The sequence below is a fragment of the Neopelma chrysocephalum genome, unplaced genomic scaffold (genome assembly GCF_003984885.1).
Source record: "Neopelma chrysocephalum unplaced genomic scaffold, ASM398488v2 Primary Assembly neopelma1_22, whole genome shotgun sequence".
Taxonomy (NCBI): Eukaryota; Metazoa; Chordata; class Aves; order Passeriformes; family Pipridae; genus Neopelma; species Neopelma chrysocephalum.
The window spans coordinates 11,536,079-11,563,878 of NW_020897689.1; the positions used below are offsets into that span (position 1 = coordinate 11,536,079).

At 42.0% G+C, this 27,800-nt stretch overlaps 1 protein-coding gene across 2 annotated transcripts in view; it reads right to left on the reverse strand.

Annotated features, from left to right (window-relative positions):
- The window catches only part of TRIM55 (tripartite motif containing 55), a 36,781-nt gene extending 12,375 nt beyond the window's left edge, over positions 1–24,406 (reverse strand). Inside the window, exons 1-9 of one of the 2 annotated variants that reach the window (XM_027702666.1) lie at positions 24,112–24,406; positions 23,537–23,709; positions 15,539–15,704; positions 13,710–13,805; positions 8,328–8,561; positions 7,203–7,225; positions 6,979–7,103; positions 6,012–6,232; positions 3,831–4,118 (exon numbers count right to left, since the gene is read on the reverse strand). In XM_027702666.1, the coding sequence (XP_027558467.1) occupies positions 3,831–4,118; positions 6,012–6,232; positions 6,979–7,103; positions 7,203–7,225; positions 8,328–8,561; positions 13,710–13,805; positions 15,539–15,704; positions 23,537–23,709; positions 24,112–24,300 (1,515 nt within the window). In that variant the 5' untranslated portion in view covers positions 24,301–24,406. The remainder of the gene's footprint in view (positions 1–3,830; positions 4,119–6,011; positions 6,233–6,978; positions 7,104–7,202; positions 7,226–8,327; positions 8,562–13,709; positions 13,806–15,538; positions 15,705–23,536; positions 23,710–24,111) is intronic. The other variant, XM_027702754.1, reaches the window with a different exon arrangement.
- Positions 24,407–27,800: the final 3,394 nt, after the last annotated feature.

Below are 27,800 nucleotides of genomic sequence, written 5' to 3' on the forward strand. Positions count from 1 at the left end.
AACAAGCTCTACGTCCTCTTGTAATATTACAACAAATTTTCAAAACCAAACACAAATAAATGAAAATTAAACTATGATCCATAAATTTAATTGAGATTCACAGTGTCTGATGCTTTTCAAATTCAAATTACTGCCAGACAGTGCATCTTTTTGCATAACTTATGCAAGTAAAGTGTAGGTGATAGCTTCTCCACTCTCCCTTTTTTTTTTAACAGAGAGATATATTTTTCAGTCATAGTGCTGGAAATTCTTCACATAAAAGCTGAATAATAATCAATTTTCATAGAGAAACCATATCATGGTCAGTGCTTAGAATGCAGTGCAGAAAGTGAGCAGGGAACACCAAGCATTTTTGTGTTGAAGAATAGATAATAATTGAATCTGCCTGTCATTAGTGCAAATACTCACAGGTAACTACTCTTGCTTCTGTCAGAGGTCTTTGGCCTTCAGTAAATAAGATTAAATGCCCCAATGGTAACACAGAATTCTCTGCACATCATTTATATCACTTTGGAAATTGAATGCATTCATATGTCTTACCTAAGAGGGGTGCGAATTTGGACGGACAGCATCTACCAGAAAAAGGGGCTATTCCAGAAGAGATGTTATGGAATAATTAAGGTTTAAATTACATTTAAATGTAATTTAAATTTGCCTTTGGGACAACTTCACTTGGTAGTGAAATTCTTAGTCCTTGATCTTGCAGTTATTTCAGCTCTTTGTGTAATGTAACCTAAAGGAAAAAAAAGCCTTTGTCTAAATGAGTTGGGATCCTTGCAGATACATGGGGCTCCATTTCAGGGCTGTGACTGGTACTCCATGCAGAGAGAGCTTTGAAATTCTTTGCTGAAAAACGGACCTGAAGAGGATGTGGGGTGTGCTGTGTGAGATGGGGTGTGAGGGGACATTCTCCACTCTCTCCATGGGGATGTCTGGAGATCAGGGCTTGAGCCACCCCCTGAGGTAGCATCGGTGATTTGCTTGCAGTGGGAATCCTGGTAGCAGGATTATTCAGTGGATTTGTTTTTCCTGACCTTTACCTTTCTGATGACAACCATTAATCTCTAGGTCTTCCTCCCCTATTGGACCGAACAAGGTTGGTGCTCTTCACATCTGTCAACCAAAAGTTTCTCCATCCTGCTGGTCATCTGAACAGCAACTAAAATATAAGCCCATATATCTGAGGGTGTAAATGTCTCTTTTCTTATTTTGAACCAGGGAGATGCAGTGTTTAACCATGCAGGAGTAAGCTGAAGGGTGGCATTTTAAAGGAGCGAGGAAGAAATGTTTTAGGCAGCTTGTATTGTGAACTAGCATGATATTTTTTGGATGGGAAGAAAGGGAAAAATCCTTTAAAGCCATGTAAGAACATAATCAGATACACTATTTGAACTGTTAGTTAATGGTAAAATGAAATATTTCCTACCCATGAAAGTACAAATGTATTGAATCAGATTCCAAAGATGATGTAGTATGATAAGAAATGCCAAAAGTGTTATGCAGAATGCTAACTCCTGTGAGAAAATAAGAAGAGTGCTTCACCAGTGTTGTCATGACACAAACTAGTCATTACCACTACGTTCAGTGAAAAAGCTCTGTTTCCACAGCACTTTTCCATTATATACCTAATTGGAGGAAAGGAGTAAAAACAGTGGAGAACATCATCTGGAGGTTTAAGAAAAATAAAGGAATACAGCATTTCAAGTGGATTGTGTAAAACCACATGCAGGAAAAATATGAAGTTCACGTACTTAAAAATTATCACTGCTACAAAACAGCAGCCATTTTCTTCATGACATAGACACTTCTCAGCTCAGATCCATAAATCTGACCACAGCATCATTTCACGGCATCACCATCACTTGGTCACTCTGGTTTTTCTATTCTTGAGCACACTCTGCACCTTTCTGCTTCCTGAGCTTTCCTATCCCTCGTTCTGTCTCCAGCCCAGGGGTAACCCCATTCTCAGCTCTTTCCCCTGTGTCTTTCCTCCCCACATCATCAGAACCATGCACTACTCTTCTCGACATCCTCCTCCTCCCAAAATGTCACGGTCACGTGTGGTCTGGGAAGACATCAAAATGCAGCACCCTCAAACTCACACGCCAATGGGAACTGACATCTTTCCCATGTGCCTGTTTTCACTCTTGGTACACAACAATGAAGAGAACCAGGTACCAGACTACTGCTTTTTTCCAGACAGCTGCCCACACCAAATGCAAGTGTTGTTCCTTTGCTTGCTGTAAATTAGGACCGATGGAAGCAGATCACAGTCAAACAAACTTCCAGGAAATTAATCTAATACAGATTTCACCTGCCCATGGTGAGGATTGGCTGCCTGGTCGTCAGTGGAACTGATAGGAAGGAACAGCAGCAATAAATTTCACTATGGATTTACCTGCTTTTGCTAGTTTGTTTGGAATATACTTAAGAAGATAAGGTCATAGCAGATTTGACCATTTTAAAGTAGTTTCTTTTTCATATAAATTCCACTCAAATATTCTCAAATCAAGCCCTGACTCGAAAAATAGCTACTGAAATTTGGTGGCCAAATGGTGCTTTTGTTAAGAAAGTGAGTGAAGTCAGTGAGAATCCTTCAGCCCCTAAATTCAAGTGTCACTGACTGAAACCTCTAGCTAGAAGATGTCCAGTGATAGCAAGCAAATTAGAGGTATCCAGCCTCTTTTATCAGATCTCTGTGAACTCCTTCTCCTAACTTTTTGCCTTGCACATGATTGTTTAACATGGTAGGCCTGCTTATGTATGCTATATAGTCAACTCCAACTTTAAAGGAAACAGCATGAAATACTACTCACTTGTGCTTTCTCGCACAGATACATAATCTCTTGTTGCACACATATAGGTAGCTGCTTTGTTAAAACATGCAGCATGAGCCTGTAAATGGGGATTGTTTGATTTAGAGAGTGCTGCTCATGGGCTGGTAACCAGGCACTGGAGCAGGAGCTGGTGTACTGTGCAAATCCGCAAATTCTTGCACAGCTCCCTCAGCTCTGTTGCTTGTATCTTTGGCCCATGTGGAATTTGTATACAGGTGCAGAAGGAGGGATATTCAAATTCAGGTCATACCAACTCTAACATTGTAATTTTAAGGAAAACCTCCTGCTGTACTCCACACATCAGTCTCTGTTATCCCATCTTGCTGCTGGCAGTCTAACATTGAACTGGAATGTATTATCTTCATGATCTCCTTTATTCAGGTCTCAAAAATCCTTGGAGACACACATCTGAACCCAGGAAATCACACTGCTTATTAAGAGGCAATCAAACACACAAGGAGGTTCTGAGTGTCTGCATAGCTTCGTGTTCATGTGAGGAAGCCGTGCACTTCAGGTGCAGCCACAGAGCTGTGGAAGGCAAAGCTAGGCCATAGCTGCTCAACCAGCCACTGTAGGATGGCATGTGCACAGGCTTTCAACAGGTGACAAGAGTAATCTCATGCACAGGATTTCTCGGCTACCAACGCATGCAAATATGATGCACAGAGACTTTGTCAGCCTCTCCAACAGCTCCTGAGTCACTGTGTGTGAGCAGCTTGGATAACAGCTCTCACGAGCGAGGTGCACTGGCAGTTAAGCACAAGCAACCATCAGCATGCTGCTCTGAAGCTCAAGAGTCAGCCTGTCACATATTGAAACCATCTACAAATCCAGCAGACTTGCTGGAATGACAGTTTATGCTGTTCACGTGTTTTTTAAATTATTCTCATTCTTTAGCATGCAGAGGAAAATGAAGCCACGTTTTCCTTAGCAATTGCTGTTCCCGCCTTGCTGCGCATCACAGCCCTCCGGGGTGACACTGGAAGCACTGACCTTGGACGTTGCTGCAGTGGCATTACTTTCCTTACTACTCCCTGGTGCACTCTCCTCTTTTGTTGCTGCTGTTGGGGCTTCTGACTTCTTTGCACTTGTTTCCAGAGAAACAGGACTCCCTACTTTCCCCAACCCACTCACCGGGGTTGAGCTTGGACTGCTTGGTTGCCGTGACTGAGACTTATACCAGCTAGGGTAAAACAAGGGATCCATGGTTTCTGCTGTGGCCGGCATTTGAGTGTCAGATTCTGGGGTCTGCTGAGAACCACCTGGTGTCACAACCACATCCTTAATCAGGACAGATAAAGAGAAGAACAAGCAGAGTGCACCACGTTACCTTTCCTGCTGTAGTCATATTGTTCTGTGTGTTGTGTTTGTTACATATCACTGCAAGGCATAGATTTATCCTAATATATGGTCTGAAAGAACTGCAATCAAAATGCAAAGCAAAAGCAACTATCACTTGAATAACACAGATAAGGGAAAGAAAATAAATAAGATAAATAGAACAGGAGGGTAGAACTAGCTGGGAGGGGGGTGCTGACTAAGAATAGAGTGAAAAAGAGGTTCCTTAATTAAGATAAATGCCCAGTTAAACTCTAAAAACACAGGAAATTCTGCATAAGAACCTCATAAACCCATACCAGCCATTCATGGCTGGTGTAGGTACTTTCAAATGGCTTGTTGGGTTTGTGTTAAGAACAACACCTTTACCAATGAGTATGATACGAGCAGTCGGAATAAGGTGAATAAAAAGACACTGGAGAGAAACATTTGCCCACCAGCCTTGCCATCAATGCTATAAGCCAAGCACAGTTGCTCTGCCAGGAAGAGGAACAGCCATCTGAACTGCACTTCTCTACATGCATCAAGTTCTTGGGGTTCCCACACATGCTGCCTGCTGTCCCCACAGCATTTCTGCTTTGCTTTTCTTACACCAGAAGGCAAAAGCTGAAATACAGGTATCTCTCACACCATAACACCTATATGCCATGTCTGATTCCACATCTGACCATCTCCTAATGGCACTTCACAATTGCTAGAGTAGCATGCTGTACCTTTCTCATTTTAGCCTTTAGCATTTAGAAGTGAGAGAATTCATGTCACTGGGCAGAATTTCTTATGTCTGTTTGCATAAAACCCTACATCACTTTGGGAACATAAGTTTAGTTAAGTCAGTGCAAATCCTGAAAAGACAAATTTTGGTTAAATCAATAAAACCTCATTTAAGAGCATCTTCACACAACTGGTGAAAACACACACATGTTTTTAGATCAAAGCAAGAATGAACCTATAGTATTTGTTTTCCCATATTTTATGTGGGAGGTTTGCTACAATCAAAGATCCTTTATGTGTTTTCTTGATTTCATATTGGCCTCCTCGAATATCTTCACAGCAGCCTTTATCACTCAGCAACTTCATTGGGTGAATTGCATAAGAGGAGAATTTGCCAATTAATTGTATGCAAGGTAAGCTAAAGTAGCACATTAAGTATATTTGTAATGTAGATATTTTAGAATATGTGGAATTATGCTCTTATTCTAATCACATTCCCTAAGAAAAAGTGCTGGCCTAAAATATTCACACCCCGAGCCTGTTTGCTGCCAGGTTGTAAGAGGCAGTTACTTCTCCTCTTTGGTGTATGATATTCCTGCATCCACCTAGACATATACCTAAGATGTCCAGAGCAGAAGGCAGCAAACACCATTCACAGAAAACAGATTAGAGATATGATCTAAAAATTGATGGTGGAAAGCTCACTAAATCCAGGGGGAATGCCAAATTCTCTTAGTATAAATATTTTAACAACTGTCCCATTTACAACAGTTAGTCTGAGTTAAACCACAGCAGAATGTCCATTGTAACGCACTTGACTCCCAAATGGAATCTCTTTTATTTATAACTTATGTATCCCATATATATCTTAATTTATCTAGCAGCTAATTTTTTGCCTATCAAGTGATATATATATATATATATATATATATATATATATGCAGGTCAAGAGGACAGGGTAAAGCTGCATATATGTGTACAAGGGCAATAAACAAATTTTGCTCTCCAGTGCATTGATTCCCTTAGCCCCGCTCCTTACCTATGGTACCTACAGGCCACAGGGGAGCATTTTCTTGCTCTGCCATGCACACTCAGCATAGTTGTCAGGGAAGCAAAGACACTCACCTGACCAGCTGGGGCAGCAGGCAGTGACACTGGAGTGGGTTCAGCCAAGGGCTCCCCTGCTGCACTCTGCAGTTTAGGGTCTTGCTGAGGTGGTTGTGATGCTCTCTCAGCCTCTTCCTCCTCCACCTCTTCCTCCTCTCCCTCCTCTCCAGATGACTCTGTGTGGACTTCATCCAAACCTTCACCATCCTCTGTGCCCTCCTCTTCTTCTCCCTCCTCCTCTGATAGGACACGTGTAAAAAGACAGGGTTGAGTACCATGTGAAGATGGCTACAGTCTCTGTGTAATTAAAAAGCCACTTGCAATTGCATTGCAAAGCCACTGATAATCTGCTGCCTGGCAGAGAAGGTATTGGTGAGGAGACTGCTTCTGCCAGCCTGGACTGGGCACCGCCATAAGGCTGCCAGCAGGTGCTTTGTGGCAGGGAAGACACTGAACACACCTGTTGGTTAAAACCTAAAGCTGGCCCTTTCCATGTGAAGGAGTACAGAAACTCCTGCCAATGCAGTTAATCCTCATTAGGGATGTGCAGCATGGCCCTGCACTTTCTGGGGAGAGGATATCCAGGATGTGGCACAATCTGCCAGGAAAAAAGCCCCTCTTCCAATTCTAGGTATATGCTTGTTTTAAACATCATTGAATCTGCCATCATAAACATTTACCAGGCCAGTGCTTTGCAACACATGACTGGAGGTTTGGGATACCAACATCCCTAAAGCCAGACTGTCAAACTTGGTCATACCATTGCCTTTGTGCCAAGATAAGATTAATGGTGTCAACAGGTTATGTTTTGGGTTTTTTTTAACCGTGATGGATTTTTGCTCCTGATTACAATTGATACAAAATGCTCTGGTTACATTTCAGGATGGAGAGAAATATCCAATTCAAGGTTTCCTACTCTGTATCATTGTGTAATCACACACAGCTGCAATTTAAGAGAGCAATTTTGGCGAAATAAATGACATACCTTTGTCAAAATCAATTTCTCGTATTATCTTTTCTTCTCTACTGAGGTTCACTGTGAATTGGTTCATAATTTCATACCCATCCTCTATTTTTTCCATTTGGAATCCTTTAGAAGCTTCAGTAATTCTAAAACAGAGAAATTGGTTATTGCCATTTGGATTTGCAGATAAATTTATAATTTGTAATTGATTATAAAGAAAAAGAGTCTAAAGTTTAAATACTTACTTTTGTAGCAATGTTTTGGCATTCTGTGAAAACAAAAAGGAAATAACTGACTTCTTAAATGGTTCCATTTTTTCAGAGACTTTATGCATTGAGATCTAATTCTTACACTGGCTGCTTCTAAATGCACTAATATGGATCTCATTAATGACAGCCATGACATCTATGAATGAGATCAAATTTGGATGGTAGTATACAGCTGAGTAAACCTTTTAGTTAGTTGAAGACTTTTTAATTAAAATCTGAATATCATGGGAAATATGTACAATTGTTAAAAAGAAACAAAGTGGAAATACTTTTCCTCTTTTTTTATTGTGTTTGTGGTTAAAAGCAATTGTTCCATTACCATCTTTAGTCACAGTAACTATATCTTTGACTATCCATAAGGACATACTTCTGGAGAGACAAAATTCTATTTGTCTTGAAAGATTATTGTACTCTTCAAAGGCAATTCTTTGATAAAAAGAAGCAAGGTTTGGGTTGGTTTGTTTTGGGGTTTGGTTTTTTTTGTTTGTTTGGAGTTTTTGTTTGTTTTGTTTTGTAGAAGACACCCTTCCAGCTTCTAATATAGAGGAATTGTAAACTTGCAAGATAGAAATTCTACACCAATGAATTTAGTGGACAGGTTGCTAGCGGTTTCCTACTCTTCTCTCCTCTGTTTATAGTAAGAAAACAGAAGAAAAAAGTTAAATGAAGGTATAAAAATGTAACTTAAAACATAAATATTTAGTTCTTGAAACATTAATCACTTTGTCAATATGCAAATGAAACCTATAATTCACAGAAATTCATGTGCAAATGGACATATTGTCCCACCATGATATTGATGGGAAAATAAAGATTTGTTGGAAAATGTTTAAATTCCTGTTTCTTCTTTGGGACCAGAAATTCATTCACAGGATAGTATATTTTGGTGCAAATAGCAAATACTCATGTTCTAGATTTGGATACTTTTCACAAGAAGACTAGACATTTGTCTGAGCTGATTCAAATGTTTACAAAACGAGTTTGTATAAACGTTCACTTAAGGATAACCAAACTCTGAATGGGCCTAAAATTGAGAAATGCTTAAGTAGTGTATCAATAAACCTATCATTCTTGTTGTATCTCTATTTATAGACTTTATACCTGCAAAAACACGGCCATTTCTGGTTCTTCCATGAACTGGATTCCTGATTCAACCAGTTTTGACACAGCTTCCAAATGATCTGCATACTTCTTCATCAGGGAGCGGACGTGTTCCAGTTTCTCCTCTTGGGTTCTAGTTATTATTTGTGTCATCTCATTTTTCCTTTCTTCCAATACAGAGTAGAGATAATCAAATTTTTCACACAACTGTTCTTTTTGTCGTCTGCAGCATTCCTGTGAATCATTTGGTTTATGTTAAACATGTTATGTTCTTAAAAGAGTTTCTATTTTTACAGTTACTTGGAAGCATTTTCATCAAAGAAATTCCTCTTTCTGAACAGTGCAAAGGATTCTGAATGACCCCAGAGACTTTTATAATTTTCAAAGTCCAAGCTATTGGAACAAAAGTTCAAAAACTGTTCTCAAACTCTGAATTTCAAGCCACTGAAAGCCCCCAAACAGGTTATTGTATAACTTGTCAGTCTGCTAAAAAATGTAAAAGGTATTTGTGATGTCTGCAGTGATACATCAAAGTCTGCAGAAAAAGTAAAAGCCTCCACCATATTAGTAGTGGGTTCCTCTGCGCGAACAGAATGGTTTTAAAAGGAGTGGTCATCTCAAATCAGCTCTGGAGAATTTTATTTTTCTTCCAGAGTGCATGGAACAATCGTGGCTGGGCTTGATTTTCACATATGCTCTCTAAGACTGCATTTGGGCAATAGGTGTCCATTATATTCCATTTACTGTGCACTGAAAGAAGTAGAGGTTCTGTGAAGAAAATGGTGTGTGACAGAAACACAAAGAAAAGAAAGAGGAATCAGGTTCCAATCCTAAGTTCAGGCACCGATTTTCACATCGGTTTTTGAGACACTTTTATTGTCCTTCCAACCAGACAACAGCATATTTCACTGAGTAAGGAGGATGGGTTTGATGACTGCTGCATTGAGCACTCTCTAAAGAGCACAAACTGCACTTGTAAGGGAGGATCTATAGGGAGGAAATGGGAGACAGGTTATGTATAACGTCTGAAGTCTACCAAACCAAAGTACTTGAGAAACCTGTATGCCCCAGGGCATAACCTTATTGTGGTTATACCTGGTTGTGAATGGTGGTGATTATTTAAATCTCTTTTCTAGGAACTGAGGCTGAATCAATTCCTCATCTTTGTCCCTTGGGGCATAATGCTGAGATCCTGGCAGCACAGTATTATTAACAGTCTCACACTACTTTTGGAAGTGATAAGACTGATTATTCATAGCACTTAGCCAGATAGAATCCCACTTTTTTCTTGCCTTTCAGTCAGAGCTCATTCCTATGAGTGGTAACAATCTGCTCTGCATTGTTCAAAGAAGAAAGATGTACATTTGGCCAAAAATCACTGTCTAGGTTTAGGGGCGTGGGGAGCGAATAAACATCTTGTTGCATTGAACCAAGTATCCAGCTCTGCTTCCCAATGAGAAAGAATAGGCTAAACAGGCACTCCTAATTTAAAATTCCTTGCAGGGGGTGCAAGCTTTTCCTGCCCTTCTGGAGGTTCTTGACATTTCCCAGAAATTCCTGATTAATGCAATTATAGGGTGGGGTTAAGGAAGTTTTCAAGCCAAGTGAGTCATGGTTCCTATGTGTCATTCTATTGTTTTGACCTCAAATAATTTTCTTCTCTTCTTTCACTCTCTCCTAGCTTTCTCCTTGTGAAATGTCATTCAGATCACTTGTAAAACAACCTTGATTTCAAGACAGGTGTATGCTATCTTTGTCATATGACACAGGACAAATGTTAGAGGAAGAAGAGTAAGCAAGTGATAGCAGGCTGCTCTGAGAGATCCTTCCCTATCTCTAAGCTCTAATATATAATATTTCCTGCCAGCAGATATTACAGAGTTGTGAATCTCCAGAGTGAGAGTGCAAAGCAGATTCTTAACTGTAAATGTTGAAATATTTCTGAAATATTTTCTTTCTGCATAAAATGTTCCCATACAAAGTCTCTGCATGATGGAATTACCCTAATCAGATTCTGTGTAATGAAGAAGGTTAACAAATACATGACTTTACATTCGAAAAAGTTCCCAGCCTTTATGTTTTTTTAAAGCACAGCTACAGCAAAAAGAAAGGAGTCCTTGCTATTGAGCATGAGTCTCACTGCTTGTTCCAAAGGATCTCTGCTGACTGGCCTATGCTATTAGCATTTGAAAGAAATACTGTAATTTTTCCTTCTTTATTTTACTCATAATGATCATCTCACTTCATGAGGATCAGCATGGCCAAGTCAGATATGGCAACACACTTTCTGAGCCCTTTCTAATAAAGAATGGTGTGAAACAAGGCTGCGTTCTCGCTCCTACCCTTTTCACAGTCTTTTTCAGCATGATGCTCCAAAGGGCCACAGCAGACCTCGATGATCAGGACGGTATCTACATTCGATATCGTACTGACGGAAGCCTATTCAACCTAAGGCAACTGAAGGCCCACACCAAGACCCTAAACCATCTTGTCCGGGAGCTGCTTTATGCTGATGATGCCGCCCTTGTTGTCCACACAGAAGCAGCTCTGCAGCGTTTAACATCCTGCTTTGCAGACACTGCTGAGCTCTTTGGGCTGGAAGTCAGCCTAAAGAAGACTGAAGTTCTCCATCAGCCTGCACCTCAGGAAGTCCCCCATCATCCCCACATCACCATCAGCCAATCAGAACTCAAATCAGTCCAACAGTTTAATTACCTAGGCAGCCTCATCTCCTCGGATGGTAAGATTGACGGGGAGATAGACAACAGGTTAGCAAAGGCATATAGTGCTTTTGGAAAGCTTCATAAAAGAGTCTGGCGAAATAAACACTTGAAGAAAAGTACCAAGATCAGTGTTTACAGAGCCATAGTGCTGTCTACTCTTTTATATGGCTCCGAATCATGGGTCATCTACCGCCACCACCTGCGACTCCTAGAACGCTTCCATCAACGCTGCCTCTGCACAATCCTAAACATCCACTGGTCAGACTATGTGACCAATACATCTGTTCTCGAACAGGCAGCAATCACAAGTATTGAGGCCATGTTGTTGAGAACACAGCTGCGTTGGGCTGGGCACGTCTCCAGGATGAAGGACCACCGCCTCCCTAAGATCCTGCTTTACGGTGAACTTGCCACTGGTTGCCGCAAGAGAGGAGCCCCAAAGAAAAGATACAAGGACTCCCTGAAGCAACAACTCAGCCTTGGCCATATTGATCACCATAACTGGTCTACTCTGGCCTCCAATCGGGAGGCCTGGAGACAAACCATTTATAACGCTGCTGATGCTTTTGAGAAAGCGCGCAGGATCACCCTTGAGGAGAAAAGACAACGCAGAAAGAATCGAACCTTACAGAATATACCACCTAAGGAGTCTTTCTGCTGTGTCTTTTGCAACCGGACATGCCTTTCTCGTATTGGCCTTTTTAGCCACCAACGTGCTTGCAAGAAACGTGGGTAGAGCCCTTCCCAGATCTTCGTTCGCGAAGCCTAGCCATGATTTTACTCATATCATTTACAGGGCTAAACAGTACTTAATTATTTATTACAGTTTTCCAGCATTTTATATTCCTTTCTCAATTTTCAGCATAATATATGGATTTGGTCTACCTTTCAATCAGTTAAAAGCTATACAAGTATTGATCAACTTTTTTGTTTGTTTGTTTTTGATTTTTAGGTTTGGATAAGAGCAATAGCTAAATATAGAACTATAGGCTATTACTTACTCCATCTAAAAAGAAAATGATCATGTTATTTTCTGCTAAAGCAGATATTTATTGCTCTCTGCCAAGTGTTAAGCAGACAGAAGAGACAATCCTGGATTGTAAGCATTATTTCCATGTGTGAACATTTCTCAGTTCCAGCTGTAACTTTTTGTCTTAAAGGACAAACTGATGTCAATTCAGACAAAGCTCTTGTATGGCAGGAAATGTGATTTGCTTGAAATATAACATGGAAGTGCCAAGGTAGACTCTGAGACCTATTTTGTGCAATCTTTGGCTTTGAAGGTGAAAAACCTGCTAAAACATCTGATGGTAAAATGGCTGCACTTACTTTGGGGTTTCACTTTAAAGGTTAGACTTTAAACTGAGTGGATGACTCTGAGAAGGCTAGTTCCAGACACTGCTGTTTCTTAAGGTATTTTTAGCACAATATTTTCTCCATACTTCATACTAAATGTTTGAAGCTTTGTTTCTGGTTCAGCTAGTTCAACTTAAATGAGTGCAAGCTTTTGCTTTTGTATCATTCAAATTTCTGCAGTTAACCTACTTGAAAGGCTTGTTTCTGTCTGCAAAGTCCCGATAGCAGCCAGTTTCATCCTTGCAGTGTGAATCCTTCCTGACTACAAAGTTCTGACTGCCACAAACGTGCTCTATCATTTACTTGGGGTAATGGTTTTATGTTCTTTAAACCAAACTTGGACAATTTTTGTTCTTCCTTACTCTGAGGAAATAGGAGCCTTGGGGGATTGTGTACATAGGTTGTGTAATCAATTTTTCTTACCAATCAGAATCTATACATCTTGGATTAACTTCTTTTTCTCTACCATTTCCCTTTTCTGCTCCAGCTCTGAAGGGTCAATATAATTCTAATTGGGCTGAGAGGGATGTGGCTCCTTCACTAGATGCTTCATCAAACTCTGATCACAAAATCAATTCATACGAGCTCCTTTCAGCCTATTGCTCAAATTGGTCAAAGTTGATATTTATGTTTGCTTTGCTGATGCAAAGCTCTCGGAGGAAATGAAAGCCACTTCTGCTCTTGAATGACACAAAACTAATTCCATCTCTTTCAGAGTGAGGACTCTATCAGAAAATCCGGTAAGAATCCAAACCGTTCCCTCCCATGAGCAATAAAACAAGACTCCTTAAAGGACAATGTAAGTATATTAAAACACTACTTTTGTGCAGAAGGCAAAGCAACCAAATACAGAGCTCGGACATACCTGTGAGCCATGCTGTGCCTACTCTCTGGCATAGAATAAGGCTCTGTTCACAGGACCAGTCAGGCTTCAGACTAATGCTGGTAGTTTACGGCTCTAGAACTGTTAAATGAGCTGGGAGTTGATGGCATTTTACTGAATCTGCTTTTAACTTCAGTGATATCCTATTCCACTAAGAATGTTGAGCAAGATGTGCTGATATGATCTAGCCTTACTCTTTATCCTCCACCACATGGCAAATGTCAGAGGTGCTGAGCAGGATGTATCCTTTGGTTGAGGTAGTACATCTTGATAATGTACAAAGCCCCAAGTAATGGTTTAGTGACACAATGTGGGAATGTATTTGGGTAAAGTGAGGTCTGTTAAAGCATGGTCATTACCAGAAGTTTAAAAGGTGGGACTTCACACTGAAATAGCTGCATTTAAAGAGATGGTACCTACCTCAACTGTCTTGCAGGTCTCCTCCAGCTGTGTGACTATTCCTTGCACTCTGTCGTTGCTCCCCACCAGGACTGCAATACCATCACTCAGCTCAGACTAGGCAGTAAGGGGAGAGCAAGCAGGAGGGTGTTAATTACTGTCCCACTTCACAGTGGCACATGTAACATTGGGGAGCAGGAGATAAATAAGCCATACCAGGGTATTAGCTTGTCTTTCCACCAGAACTGAGGAAAATTGGAGCTTTATGTGCTCACAGGATACCTGCTAGTACTTTGACATTTGTTTCCTCTCCCAACACACTATGAAAAAATTAACATTTTTAAACTTTTAATGGAGAAGAAACTGTGTTTTTTGGAACTTTTATTTCAGAAGAAACTGGAGAGGAGGAAGCACTTTGTTTTAAGAAAATCTTCTAGATACTTTTGTCTGAAGCGTTGTTTCAACAGACCCAAAATATTTCATTGGGTTTGTAGAGAGAAAAGACTTCGTCTCTTAAGGGGTTGTTTTTTTCAGTGTCTAGGTCTAGTCACACCACAGTGGTATTTCCATGAGGATTGTAGCACTTGGCCTTGGAGAGGAGAAGAGGTAGTCCATGGACCTGGAGGGACCAGGGTGTTACTGAGTCGTTGGCGTGTGAGCAGCGGAGTTAGGGCTGTGGTGAGAGGGGAAGGAGAAAAGGAGGAGAAGAAGGTGGAGGCTGAGCCACTGGTGCAAGGGAAATGAGTGGAGGAAGGAAATGACCTGAGTGTGGGTATGAAGAAGACTGTGAGGTATCCTTAGGAGAGACAGAGATGCTAGTCCCTAGGGAACTTGGGAAAAGTGCTGGAGAGGACAAAGGGCCCTTGGCACACCACTGTAGCAACAGAGACAACTGTGTACGTGGCCTCCACAGTTTTGTAAAGGATCCTTCGGAGCACACATCCTACAGCCTCCAGGTTACCCCTCCCGTCTCAGGCGTGACAGCCCCTTCTCACAGGCACACTGGTATTGAAACTACAGCTTGCAAATCTCCATGCAAAAGGAGTGACTGGGGGCATGGATTCAGTCCAAGAAACTTCTCCTCCTTCTCCCACCTATTTTGATTGAAAAGGATGTTTGTAACTACTTTCCTGAAGTGACTTCTCATTTGTAGTTTCTACACACAAGCATCTGTGTGACAAAGTTGGAGGCTGGGATTGCAAACTTGGCCTGTCTGATTGCTTGCCCCACTGGGGCCCTCCAGAAAAATGAGCTGTTTATCTCAGGAGGATAACCCAGTGAGTCAGGTTTTAAATTAATACTGTATTAAAAATAAACAAGTCTTTTACTGGTGACAGCAAGGGCAGAGGATGTTAGGTACATCCTGTGCTGCCAACTATTGAATATTCCTGCATTCACTTGCAGGAAGAGGTTTTTCACTTAACTTTTCTTAAAAATGGAATGCTTAAATGTAAAAGTGCCTAATAGATAACTACTTGATTTGAAATGGTCTGTTCTCTTTCCAGTTCATGTGTTGGAAATACCATTCACTTGTCTGATCTAAAAGCATTGAAAAAAAGTGTTAGGAACATCAAAAGAGAGATCCTCAGCTTCACATCAAATTGCTATCTAAAATGTTTAGTCACTGTAATAAAAAAATTGGGACAATGTAATACCTTTCTGTGTGATCTCTCCTAAATTTATTTTTCTGTGTTTCTAAACAGTTCCTGCAGATTTACAAGAGCCTTTCACTCACACACAGGAGTGGCTAAGGAACCCCCAAACCCTTCTGTAAACTCGCAGGAAGCCCATGGGAATAATCTCCTGTCAATGGTTGGTGGGAGGACTATGAGATACTCGAAGATATTTACCTTCTGCTGCTGGTAAACATTTGTGAGAGGAGCAACTTGACAGTCTTTGTGGGCACCAAAGACTTTGCACAAGGAGCAGGTGGGCATTTCACAGTTCAAACAATAGATATTAATTCTCTCATCTTCATGCTCTTCACACATTGGCTGGTCACATTTCCTTTCAGGTCTGCAAAAGAAAACAAGTTTAAAACAAACTTTGTGCTCATGGGTTTCTGATAACAACACTTATGGTATTAGCATGAAATACGGTACATTCGAATAGCAGCATCCAAAGTTGACTTGAATACACAGCATAGACTTAAACCTGCTCTGTGGTACGACTAAATAGACAGTGGTACAGCTTAAGTCCTGACCCAGTAGGATGTGACGACAATATAGCAACATGAATTCATATGGGGATTCCCATATGAATGAGGAATGAGACTCGGAGTGTGACAAAATCCTTGCTCATATTTAAAAATTTAAACAGCCTCACTAAGCCTGATTTCAGACTACTCATGTATTTTAATTAGCATGTTATCTAACAACTGTCTGAAATATGAAACATACCTAATTTCTTTCTGGTTCATCATGCAAAATGTTGGGCACTTGGCCTTAATGCAGCAAAGCTCTTACGAAGGAGACTTGTTTGAAGCAAGAATTGTAGATACTGCTGAACATTTAGGCCCTCAACTCTGTACCGCTGCTGATGAACTTTGTGAGATGCTGGTCAGGATTGTCAATACCAGACAGGACTAGGTCCTTAAGCCTTTAATATAAACCAGCAACCAAAAAAAGGTGTCACACAAACTAATTTTGTGGCCTATGTTCTAGCTTATAGTGTCAAACGATTTAATAGTATGATAGTCAATTGTACCCATCACAAAGAGCTTGGGTTACACACGAATGCTAAGCCAGGAACTGTCATGACATTATAGCTCCGTCCTGATCTTCCCTTCCCCAAAACGATTTAGCTGTATACACACAAGTCTACACAACCTCCTATTTTAGGAACTAATTTAGTTGCAGGTTCCTTCAAATGAGCCACTTGGCTGATGTTCCCAGTGCAAGCGAGACCTCTGGTTTGGCGCATGTGGGCAGGGTGGTGCTTTTCTGAGCCATGCTTCAGGCTTAACACCCTGAGCACATCTGTGTCAAGCACATGAGCGTATGACGATGTGGCACCAGAAGACAGTCAGTAGATTGATGGAGAGAGTGTGTCTGGGTGTTTAAGCTTCCAAAAGCTGACACTTCTACTGTGGCAATGTTAAATATTTCCAGCATAAACCATTATCCCCTTCTGCTACTGTTTAGAAGGGGAACTATGACTTAGATGTAGCAAGTGGAACAATAAATATAACAATATAACAATGGAACAACAAACATATAAATATATCTTTTCATCATTAGATAGAAAACATTTTCCCAAACTACAGAATTTAGTGGAATTACATGGGAACATTTTTTAAAGCCATTCTATAGAGCTCTGTAGCAAGGAGACAACCAGTCACTCTATTAAAACTTAAAAATGTTTGGAAAAATCATTATTTTATATTATATTACAGTAGAGTTTTTCCATACAGCTTGATAGAGTCGATATGGCATTTATTTTTTAATGATAAAGTACAGATTTTTCTCTTCTGAAGGGGATGGAATGTGATCAGTTAGATGCATTTAAAAAAAAAAGCAAGAAAGAAAACGTCTCACACATTCTTTTTTTTTTTTTTGTAATTCAAGAGGGCCCTGGGATTTAAAGGGATCATAAGGAATATCTGTAATCTGAAATATAATACCATATACCAGAATAAAAGAAGTCGAACACTTCTGAAGGATGCCTATATTATTTGGGTCAGATTTCCACTAACATAAGGTACTTTGTCAAATCCAGCATCATTTCAACACTAGTCAAAAGAGGTGTGTCTCATCCATAAAAAATGCTTTACATTGTTTGCAGATGACTGCAAACAGCACATTATAGTGCACAGTGGGAGTGCCCATGTGTGAGGGCAATATAATGAATTTCAAAGTGATTAATTAAGTCTGAAATAGTGTCTCTCCCTGCAAATATTTACAAGTCCAGAGCCAGAAGCTACTAGAATTTTATTGGACACTGGAGTGGTGCCAGTTGCACGAAACACGCATTGCACAGAGCAAAAAGGTGAGGTGTCAGGCAAGTTCGGCCAGAAGCAGACAACCTTCAAAGGTGCCGCATAGAGCTGGAAGAAACCTGGCAGAACTCCCTGAACTAGTGGGGCCCTGAAGACAGTGTCAGAAGACTAGAAATAAACAGATCTACTGTCTCCTTCCTAGGCTGTGCAAAAGGAGAGATTTTTAGCACAACATTCTTCAGTGACTTCAGAGGGGATCCTCTAGGTCTATGTTGGTGTAGCAAAGGCCAAAACACAATCTCTAAGTTTAAAATAGAGATTGCTTCTGAAAGAGGAGATTAAAGAGTAGCTGATAGGAAAATGACAGCGTGGCTTTAGTAAGAGAAAAGCTTCACCACAGCTGTGATTGTGACCAAAGAAATGGCAGGTTGCTGAAATGTCCTCATAGCTTTGAGGTCTCATTCTCGGACTCTGCTCTTTGAGATGCAAAGCCTGTGTTTGACTGCTACAGGCTTATTCTTTTCCATTAAAACTTGGTTTGCACATTAATATGCAGAGTGTTGTTTGTGTTTTATGGAGAGGAGGATTCTCAGGTTAAGTAATGACTGGTAAGGCCACACCTGGAGTACTGGCTGTGTCCAGTTCTGGACTCCCCAGTACATGAGAGATATTGACATACTGGAGAGAGTCCAGCAAAGGGCCTTGAAGATGATTAGGGGTCTACAGCAGCTTTCCTGTGAGGAAAGGCTGAGAAAGCTGAAACTTTCAGCCTGGATAAGAGAAGGTTAAGAGGAATCTTAACAATGACCTTGATCTTACCAACACATTTGGGTGTCTAAATACCTGAACAGAGGGTGTAAGGAGGACGGAGTCAGGCTCTTTCTGATGGTGCCCAGTGCCAGAACCAGAGGCAACGGGCACAAACTAAAACACAGACTGAAACTGTTCCTTCTGAACATTAGGAAACACTTTTTTACTGTGAGAGTGACTGAGCACTGAGACAGGTTTCTCAGGGAGGTTGTGGAGTTTCCATCCTTGGAGATACTCGTAAGCCATCTGGATATGGTCCTGGGCAACCGGCTCTGAGTGGTCTTGCCTGAGCAGGGGTTGTTTGGACCAGATGACCTCCAGAGAGAGGTCCCTTCCAATCTCAGCCATTCTGTGACTCTGATTTGGTGAGGAAATGCACAATTGCTGGGCGCATAAAGAAGCACACTTTAATTAAGAACATAACTGCTGTTTAGTTAGAAGGCATGCTTTCCTTAGGATTTTTTCAAATCCAAAAAGGTCCCTACTGTAATCTTGAATCCAACTTTGATAGTGTTTTTACTGAGGATCCTAAGATAGCTGTAGCCCTTCCTGTACCATCACATCACCTAGTGTCTGCAGCTGGTCAGGGGATGAAGAGAATCTGCATGACTGTATGAGGCACATTATGTAAAGTCAATAGTTATTAAACTGTATTTGCCTTGGTATCAATCTTGGCCATACAGCACTAATGACTGGTCTCCACCCGACTTCATACTGCTCACCATGACCCTTTGAGTCTGGTAGTACAGGCAGTTTTCAGTCCAGTTCACTTTCCACTGTCCAGTTCACTTTCCACTGTCCAGTCTAGACCTTATTTCAACAGTTTGCCAATAAAGATGTCACAGGAGACAGCATCTAAAGTGTAGATAAACAACATCCTCTCATGCATGGAGTTAGTCATCTCATCATAAAAGGCTATATGATTGGTTGGGCTGATTTCTTCTTCATAAATCCATGCTGACTATTTCTAATCATCTTCTTGTCTTTTATATATCTGAACAGGGTTTCCAGGAGGATTTGCTTGAAATACTTTCTAGGGACAAGTGTGAAGATGACCAGCCTGTAGTTCCCCAGATTCTAGTACTTGCACTCCTTGAAGATTGGAGGAACATTTGTTTTCTTCCAGTCCTGTCCAACCCCAGAAAACTATCCCAATAATCACAACCTTTCAAAGACTATTGAGAGTGATCTGGCAATGACATCAGTCAGCTCCCTCACTACTTATAGATGCCTCTCCTCAGGATTTCCAATTTTTTTTAATATTCTCTAACCTGATCCCCCTCCACCAAAGGTAAATCTTCCTTGCTCTAGACTTTCCCACTGGTCTCAGGGTCCTGGGATTCCTGAAGACTGAACTTGTTAGTAAAGTTTGAGGTGAAGGTGGCATTGAGCACCTTGGCATTTCCTATTTCTTTTGTTACATGAGACCCTCCTCCATTTAGCAGTGAACTCACACTTTTCCCATTCTTCCTTCTGCTGTTGATGTACCTCATTAAGCTCTTTTTAGCCTTCATGTCCCTTGTCAGATTCAGTTCCAAGTAGGCTTTGGCTTTTTTAACTTCATCTGTACATGCTTGGACAGTGTCTCAAAATCTTTCCGAATCACCTGTCTACCTTCTTTTTGCTTCTTTTTCAAAGTTCTATTTTTATCAGGAGCTCCTGGTTAATCAATGCAGATATGCTGTCACCATTGCTTGAGTTCCTGTATATGGGGATAGACCATTTTTGACCTTGGAGGAGGTGGTCCTTGAAAATCAACCACAACAATGGACTTTTGCAAAAGCAGAGAAAAGCCCACCAATACCCAGGGTAGAAATGGGACTTGAAAAATGAGAAGACTATAGAAGTTCATGTGGACATAAGGATTCCTATAGCTCTGTTACGGTAGTATCATGAATGCCTGGCCCAAGAAAACAATTGGTGCAGCTGAGTTTGGGGCTTTGTGTCTATGGGGAGTAGGAGAAGATTCACGTCATCTCGCTCCTCATCTTTTTCACTGCACAGCCTGCGAGGCTCCTCCTGCAGCTCCCTTTCTTGGTGACCTGTGGTCAGAGAGCTCATTTCCCTGGCCCAGCCTATCTGAGATCTCCAGACACCTCTGCGGTGTGCCCTGGAGAGCCTCGTCCTCCCTTGGGAGCTCAGACTAAGACCTCGGAGGGGTCAGGGAGAGCTGCTTCTGGAGTTCTGGCTGCCCAGCCTCACAGCCCATCACTGCCTTTGCAGAGCCCACACAGGCTGACTCTCAGCACAGCGCCTGGTCCCTGCTGCACACTATGGGGCTGCAGGGACAGCCTGTATCTTGGGTTCTCTCTGGTAGGTGCAAGGCAGAAAGAGTGCTTGACCCTCCCTGATCAGGATTCAGCTGGTAACAAAGCCCACAGCACCTTTTGATGTGGAACAGCCAGCCGAGCTCATTAGAGGCTGCCAGGTTTTACAAAAAGCCACAGCCTCCTGTTGCTACCCTTTTCTGGTAGCAGCAGGCATCCTGATGTTCCTCAGATAGTTCAGGTGATCAGTGGCCTACAGACTTTCAAAGATTGGTTTAATTTTTAGCCAACCCAATTTCCACTGGGGTTCAGTCCTTTGCCATCCTTTAAAGCTTTGTAGGAGCCACCACCTGCTTGAAGATTTCTTCCCTTGTGTTGCTAATACATTCTAAATTGGGCGACAGGCTATGCTGCCATCAGCTGGAATTTGATGAGCAATGGGATAAAAGACCATATGATGTGATATGCAGTAGATCTGCATGTGATGGCTCAGGTAGACCCTCCCAACCCCATAGCCCAGTGCCTGCCCCAGCTTTTATTTAGAAAAAACAAATTCCCTAATTCAAATATAAATTCCAATTACAAACAAACAAACAAAAAACTCCAAACACCAAAAAACTTTTGAAATAAGCTATTTTTGTCTAAGCAGGAGAAAAGGCTTTTACCTAAATGAATTCCCCTCACTCTCCTAAGTTCATGTAAAATGCAGCTGGGAGCTGGCATCATTCTGGCACATGTAGTTGTAGTGAATTATACCCACAGGAGGACTTGGGGGAAGGGGTTCCTGTCTAGAAATCATGGATGCTCCCATGAAGGAGGAAGGGTTGTCTTGGGAACAAACAAGGAGGCAAAGATCACATCTCATCCTTCTTCTTATGTACCTCTGCCAGACCCCAATCATCAGTATGGAAGAGACAAGTACAAAAGGGGGAAGTGGAGAAGACTTGATTTCCCTGGACTTTTTGGTTTCAGTGGGACAGCACAGGGTAAAGCCGTCTTACTCACACTCTCAGGGGAGCCCTAGGAATGTTAGGCAGAGGGAGATAAGCAGCTGAGGCCGGTAAAGGGACAAATACTTTAGATAATGCTGCTATGCATAACTGCTGCTACATAATCCTAACAGTAATTTTCATTCTAAGGACATACATGAAGGTTAAATAAGCACCTTAATGGATTAAGTAAATGAACCATTTGGACAAATATATAAGAAAGTATGCGTTTATATTTTTTTTCTATTCTCCCTTTTTATTCATCATGTGTTTTATTTCTGTGGAATCTTAAACAAATCTACTAAATCTATTCTTACATTTCTGTTTAATTGAATTTTGTTCCAATTGCTCATGAACTACATGGGGAAAAGGAGCTGTATTTCTTTATTTTTTTTAAGTTAAATACAACTGTGAGCTGAAAAATAAAGCAAAACCACAAATGTCCAGCTTATTTGGTCAAAAGCCAAGCCCATCATTGTAGCTTTGCTGATTAATTTCCTCCGAGATTTTCCTGACTAAAATAATATTTGGGTATCAATGACACACACAGGGGTAGATGACCTTCACTTGGCACTGAGCGCAAAGGGCAGCAGAAAGAACAGTTTTAAGCCAGCTTCGTGCTCTCCAACACTTTGGAGCTTCAATCTGTGCCCAGCTACAACAGTCCTCAGAGGGATTCAAACAGCTGAGAATAGCCAAGCCACCGTCAGACTCCAAAACATTCTCTCTGCTGGTGACTGTCCTCCTCTGTCCCCTTTAGGTACTGGAAGGCTGCTCTAAAGTCTTCCCAGAGCCTTCTCTTTTCCAGGTTGTACAACCTCAATTCTCTCAACCTATCTTCAGAGGAGTGGTGCTCTAGCTCTCTGATCATCTTTGGGTCCCTCATCTGGACTCACTCCAGCAGGTCCATGCCTTTCTTGTGCTAAGGATCACAGTCCTGGATGCAGTACTCCAGGTGGGGTCTCATAAGAGCAGAGTAGAGAGACAGAATCATCTCCCTCCTACCTTCCCCCCTACTAAGTTCTCCATAGTGGTATTATGCGTCCAACCCATCTGAGAGAAAGAGAGATGAGAAAACCTTTTTCTGTTGCTGGATTCAGTGCACATCAAATGCAGGAAATTACCATTCAGGAGTAACCTCACTTTTTAGGATTAACCCATTCCTCTGCCCTGAGATCTTGATCCTTGTGCATAGCCATGCAGCCCTGATACGTATTATTTTGGTTTTATTCCTTCTCTTTTGTAGACTCCTAAATAAGACTTGATTTCATAAGTTCACATCCCAAGTTGATGGGAATGGAGACTTTTTATTACTGAGTTTTGATTTGACATTATGATGCAGCTGACCTTCTGTGTGAATTTCAGATTTCTCCTTCTTTGCACTGTCTGTCCCTCAGGATTTTCTAACAAGATTTGAAATTCTTTCCCTTTTTTAGCATGAGAACACACAGGTTAAAGACAAATAAGAATTGTCTGAACAGTTTTTAAGTAAATAATATGAGCTACTTTTCCCTTATTCATGTGAGTAGCTGTGCTGACCTCAAGGACTTTGCCTGCACTGGCAAGTGTTGCTTGTATGAATAAGCCCAATGTTCTGCTGCAAGAGAAGCTCAGGGAAGCTCAGCACCTATTTGGATAAGTTTTCTGTGCTCAGTGAGAGCTGACTTCATTGCACAGCGAACAGACAGGCAGGCATGGCAGCATGATCCTTTTTCACAGTTCCAAGAGAGAAAACAACTAAATCAACCTCACGCATGCCAAATAGAAAGACCAAAGGGTCAGTCCCCTAAGCCATATCTGCTTTTGTGTCAAACCCCCTCTGAAGGACACACGTTCCCTCATTACCTTGTGGACTCCTGCTTGTAGATGTCGATGATGTTCTCCACCAGCAGGTTCCTCTGCAGCCCATAGACACCATGTCGGTCCAGGACCACCTCGTGCCTGCACGAGGGACAGCGGAATCGGCCTCCCGACGCCACAGCTGTACCTCCCCTGGTCGGCAGGTAGGGATTGGAGGCCTGTTCTTGCCAAGTAGTGCAAGGAGAGGAGGGTAAGGCCATGAAAAATCACGAAAATCTCTTCCAAAAGCACCAAATGGTAGGAAACCATTTGTCACTATGCCCAATAAGAGGGTAGCTCCAACACACCACCCCTGGAAAAGCACCTGGTGACTACTGGTGAGAGGCCAGTCCCTCAGCTCACACTTGGCCATGTCCCCGCAGCGAACAGGTGACACTTTCACCTGCTGTTAGCTCAGCCCTGGTCCCTGGGGACATCAACTTTGGCTTTAAATCACTCTCCCCCTCCCGTCTCACCAACTGTTAAAAATCAATCAACCAAAACATGTAAAAAACCTGCTTTCCCATTCATTCCAGCCTGTGCTGCTTGGGAAGCAGAACTTTCTGTGGGAAGAAACCTACCTGGAAGATGTCACTGGCGCATTTCCGACAGAGGTTGTGCTGGCAGGGCAGGATGACTACGGGCTTGGTGAACATCTCCAAGCAGATGGGGCAGATCAGCTGTTTCTCCAGGTTGTCCATAGTTTGTTGCTCTTTGGAGAAAGACTTATAGCTCAGGGAGGTGCTCATCCCTAGCCTTTCCAGGGGCATATGCTCGGGACCACGGCCTTGTGGAGAGGTTTCTGGGTTAATTTCCCTTGAAATAAGTCCAAGGCTGTGCTGGGATCAGAGGCTCTCTGGGTTGCTCTGGCCGGAGGACATTGTTCAAGCGAGGGCCGGAGGGAGCTGGGGCTGTTTTTAGCAGCGCTGCGTCACAAGATGCCGTCCTGCCGTGCCCATATATGCGCGTGAGAGGAGGATAGGCTGGGACAGGTGACGGCTGCTGGGGGAAGGGGGGGAGGCCAGAGAGGCCCTGGCTCTCCTCACTCACACATGGCAGCCTTCACCCCTTGATGAGGAGGGGGATCGATAAGCAAAGGCCATCCACTCCCTTCCCTTATCTTTGTAGGGCAATGGAGAGTGAAGGGCTGCCCCAGCCACATGCTGAAGCCTAATAAATTCTCTATTTTGAGCAAGCAGCCATGGCCATGAGATGCAGGATGTAATTTTGCCCTTGTGTTATGGCGAGCTCCAGGATCCTACCTTTCCAGGGTGTGAAGCACATGTGGTTACTGGAGAAGACAATAGGAGCAATGGCTGCTCTGGAGCTTGGACACTTCAGGGGGTAAACATGTCACCACCTTGAAAACTAGATAAAAAAAATTGCCTGCCTATAACTGTGCCTAAGTTTCTTCTGGTAAGGTTTTGGTTTTAGGAACTGTAACATAAGAATCTAACATGACTATTCATGCCATTAACTCCACGGCAGCTTAAATATGCATGAAAAACATTATTTGAATTTCCTGATGAGAAAGAAACAAAAGAAATACAGTGTGAAAAGCGTTAATTTGTGCTGCTACAGAGTAGGTACTAGTTGCACCTATGCTCTTTCCGCATAGTTTAATTCAAATATATTTTAGTTTTGGGCACTGCTGTGTTTATATCTGTTTATTAGACACTGATATCCCTCTCGGCTTGGCACCTATTCCAGAGTTATTTTTAAAATGACAATTTCCCAGATAATTTGTGACATGTGATGCCTGATCTTAAGGGAAAGCCATCTGTGCTTCTACTTGCCAATAATTTATCACACAACTGTACAAGCAATAAATATCTCATCCTCAAATTTAAGCCAAAGTCCCTGCATTACTGTATAAAATCACTTTGCCACTGTACTGTACATGTAATCAGAATATTGCCTTCTATTTTAATCAATAACTACAATACTTTCTCTGTTAAGTGTCTTGTAGAAACCTCTAAAGTTTATTCTGCCTCATGCCTGTACAGGGCTTGCATCTGAAATATGCAATAGAGCAGCTGAGTGAGTCCCCTATGAATCCAGGGGCAGACCCTAATTCCAAAGGAAGGACCCTTGTCTGAATGCAATACCAGTCTGGAAACTATGCACTTCAGGAATATATAAAAGTGAAGGTTTCAATGGATTTCTGCACAAAAATTAATACTGTTCTCTGCATGCAATGGTAATGAATCATATTAAATTAAATGTATTATTGACTATTTTATTTTCAATACCTTGCATGCTTCTTAAGTGTTTGGGTGAACTCCTGTTCTCATTTCCAGCTCCCTGAGCTGGAAATTCCCCTTTGTAAACTCACATGTGTGTCTGTCAGCAGTCCCATAAAAACAAATAGATTTCTCTGAAGTCTTGCAACCGTGGGAAATTAGTGATAGCTTAGTTAAACCCATTTTAAATCACACTTTTGCTTTGACTGCCTGGTGCAGACAAGAGCCCAGAGTTGAGTGGGAGAAGCTGCTCTGGCAGCTGAGCCACGGACAGCTGGGGCTTTGGCAGGGCTGGCAGGGAGCCTCCCCTGGCAGTAGCAAGTAGATATTTCTCCTCCTCCCCTCCATGGCTGGGTCAGAGGTGACTTCTGCATCTGGAGGAATTTCAACGCCTCATTCTTGTCCTCCTAACTCTGAGTCAGCTGCCCCTTGCACATCAAAACCTGCTTCAGTAAGTAGCTTTGAATTAGATGAGGAAAGCTGTCCTCACCTGGCAGGGCAGGCACTTCCACCTCGCTGCACAGGCAGAAGCAGAGAAATTCTGGGAGGAAAAGCTGAAGGCTAGAAATGTCAACACACAGAAACACTGGTATATGGTGATGTGGGGAATGGGGCGTTCATGGCATGGAAAAAAGCAGGGGGATCATGCCGCTGTGTTGGTCCTTTGGACAATGAACCAAAGCACCCCTCAGGGTGTAATGTACCTCTGGGATGTGATTCTGGTGAATTTATACTTACCTGTGGTAACCCACAGAAGCCTTCTGTTATCAAGCTGAGCAGGATACTTGATGCAGAGGACATCTGATGGCAAAGAGGTGAGGGACAGTCTGGTCTGCTGCTGGTTTTCCCCTTTCTGTGTGTGCAGTGGTTTGGAAAAAATTGTCAAAAAGCTAATTTTAAAAGTTTTTCTATAATTTGTTCTAATGTGTGTAGAGAAGTTTTCAGACCCGTGCAACTCAGTATGGGGGAAGGGAATTATATTACAATTTGTTACTTACACAATAAATACTATAATACATATAAATACATATATATATATATATATAACAATTTCAACTATCTCTTCTATGGTGAAACAATATATATACATAGACTGTCTCTCCTTCCCTTCAAAAAAAGTCCAGAAAGAAAGAAAAAGAAGTCTTCTTTTCACTTTCAGGCCACAGCTCTTCCAAATTAATTTCTGCAGCACTTAGAAGTGTCTCTTATCTTTAAGGCAGCAGTTTTGATTTGTCGTACCTGGAATTCTTCTTTCTTCTAAGGGGTGTGGGGGGTCTGCCCCCACTTCTCGCTCCTCAGCCGCCTCATCCGAGGGTATTACCGTGGGTTTCAGGGAAACACCCGTGTCACCACGTGTGCAGCACAAAGTGCAAGGGGTTAAAGTTTAAAGTCTTTATACCCTGCTCTTGCTCCGTGAAGGTTCTGGCCCCCAGGGACGAGCTCTTGGAAGACAGTCACTGTACTGCTCCTGGCCCCCTGGCCAGGAGCCGCTCCCCGGGCCCATGTCACGTGTGGCGTTTCAACTCATGGCTGCCTCTCCTTCAGCTACGCAGTTAAAATTAACCTTTTCTCTTCCGATTCTGTGAGTATGCAATTTCCGCAAGGGTGCACAAAGTTTTTAATTGATCCAGTATCAAAAACACCACCTCTGGGGCAGACTATCACCAGCCCCAGGGGAAAAGGTTTTTTTGAAACCACCACAGTGTGCCGAAGCATGCTAACATGGAACAGGTAACAAACAGTACAACCACAAAAAGGAATCAACAAAACAAAGAGAAACCCACCTTCTGCATCGAGGCCTGAGCTGAAATATTTTATGGCAGGAATATGGAGTTCAGACACATGAACAGTTAAAACAGGTTTTTCTGTCAAGGTATTATGAGCCGCAGCAGTGACTGCTAGGTAAAGAAATGTGGAGGCTTGACCACACTTGTGAAGGTTGGACGAGAAGTGCCAGGAAAGCCACACACTGTGTGACCACTCTGCAACAAGGAGGAAGAGAAGAGCAAAGTCCAAGAGCCTGTGGA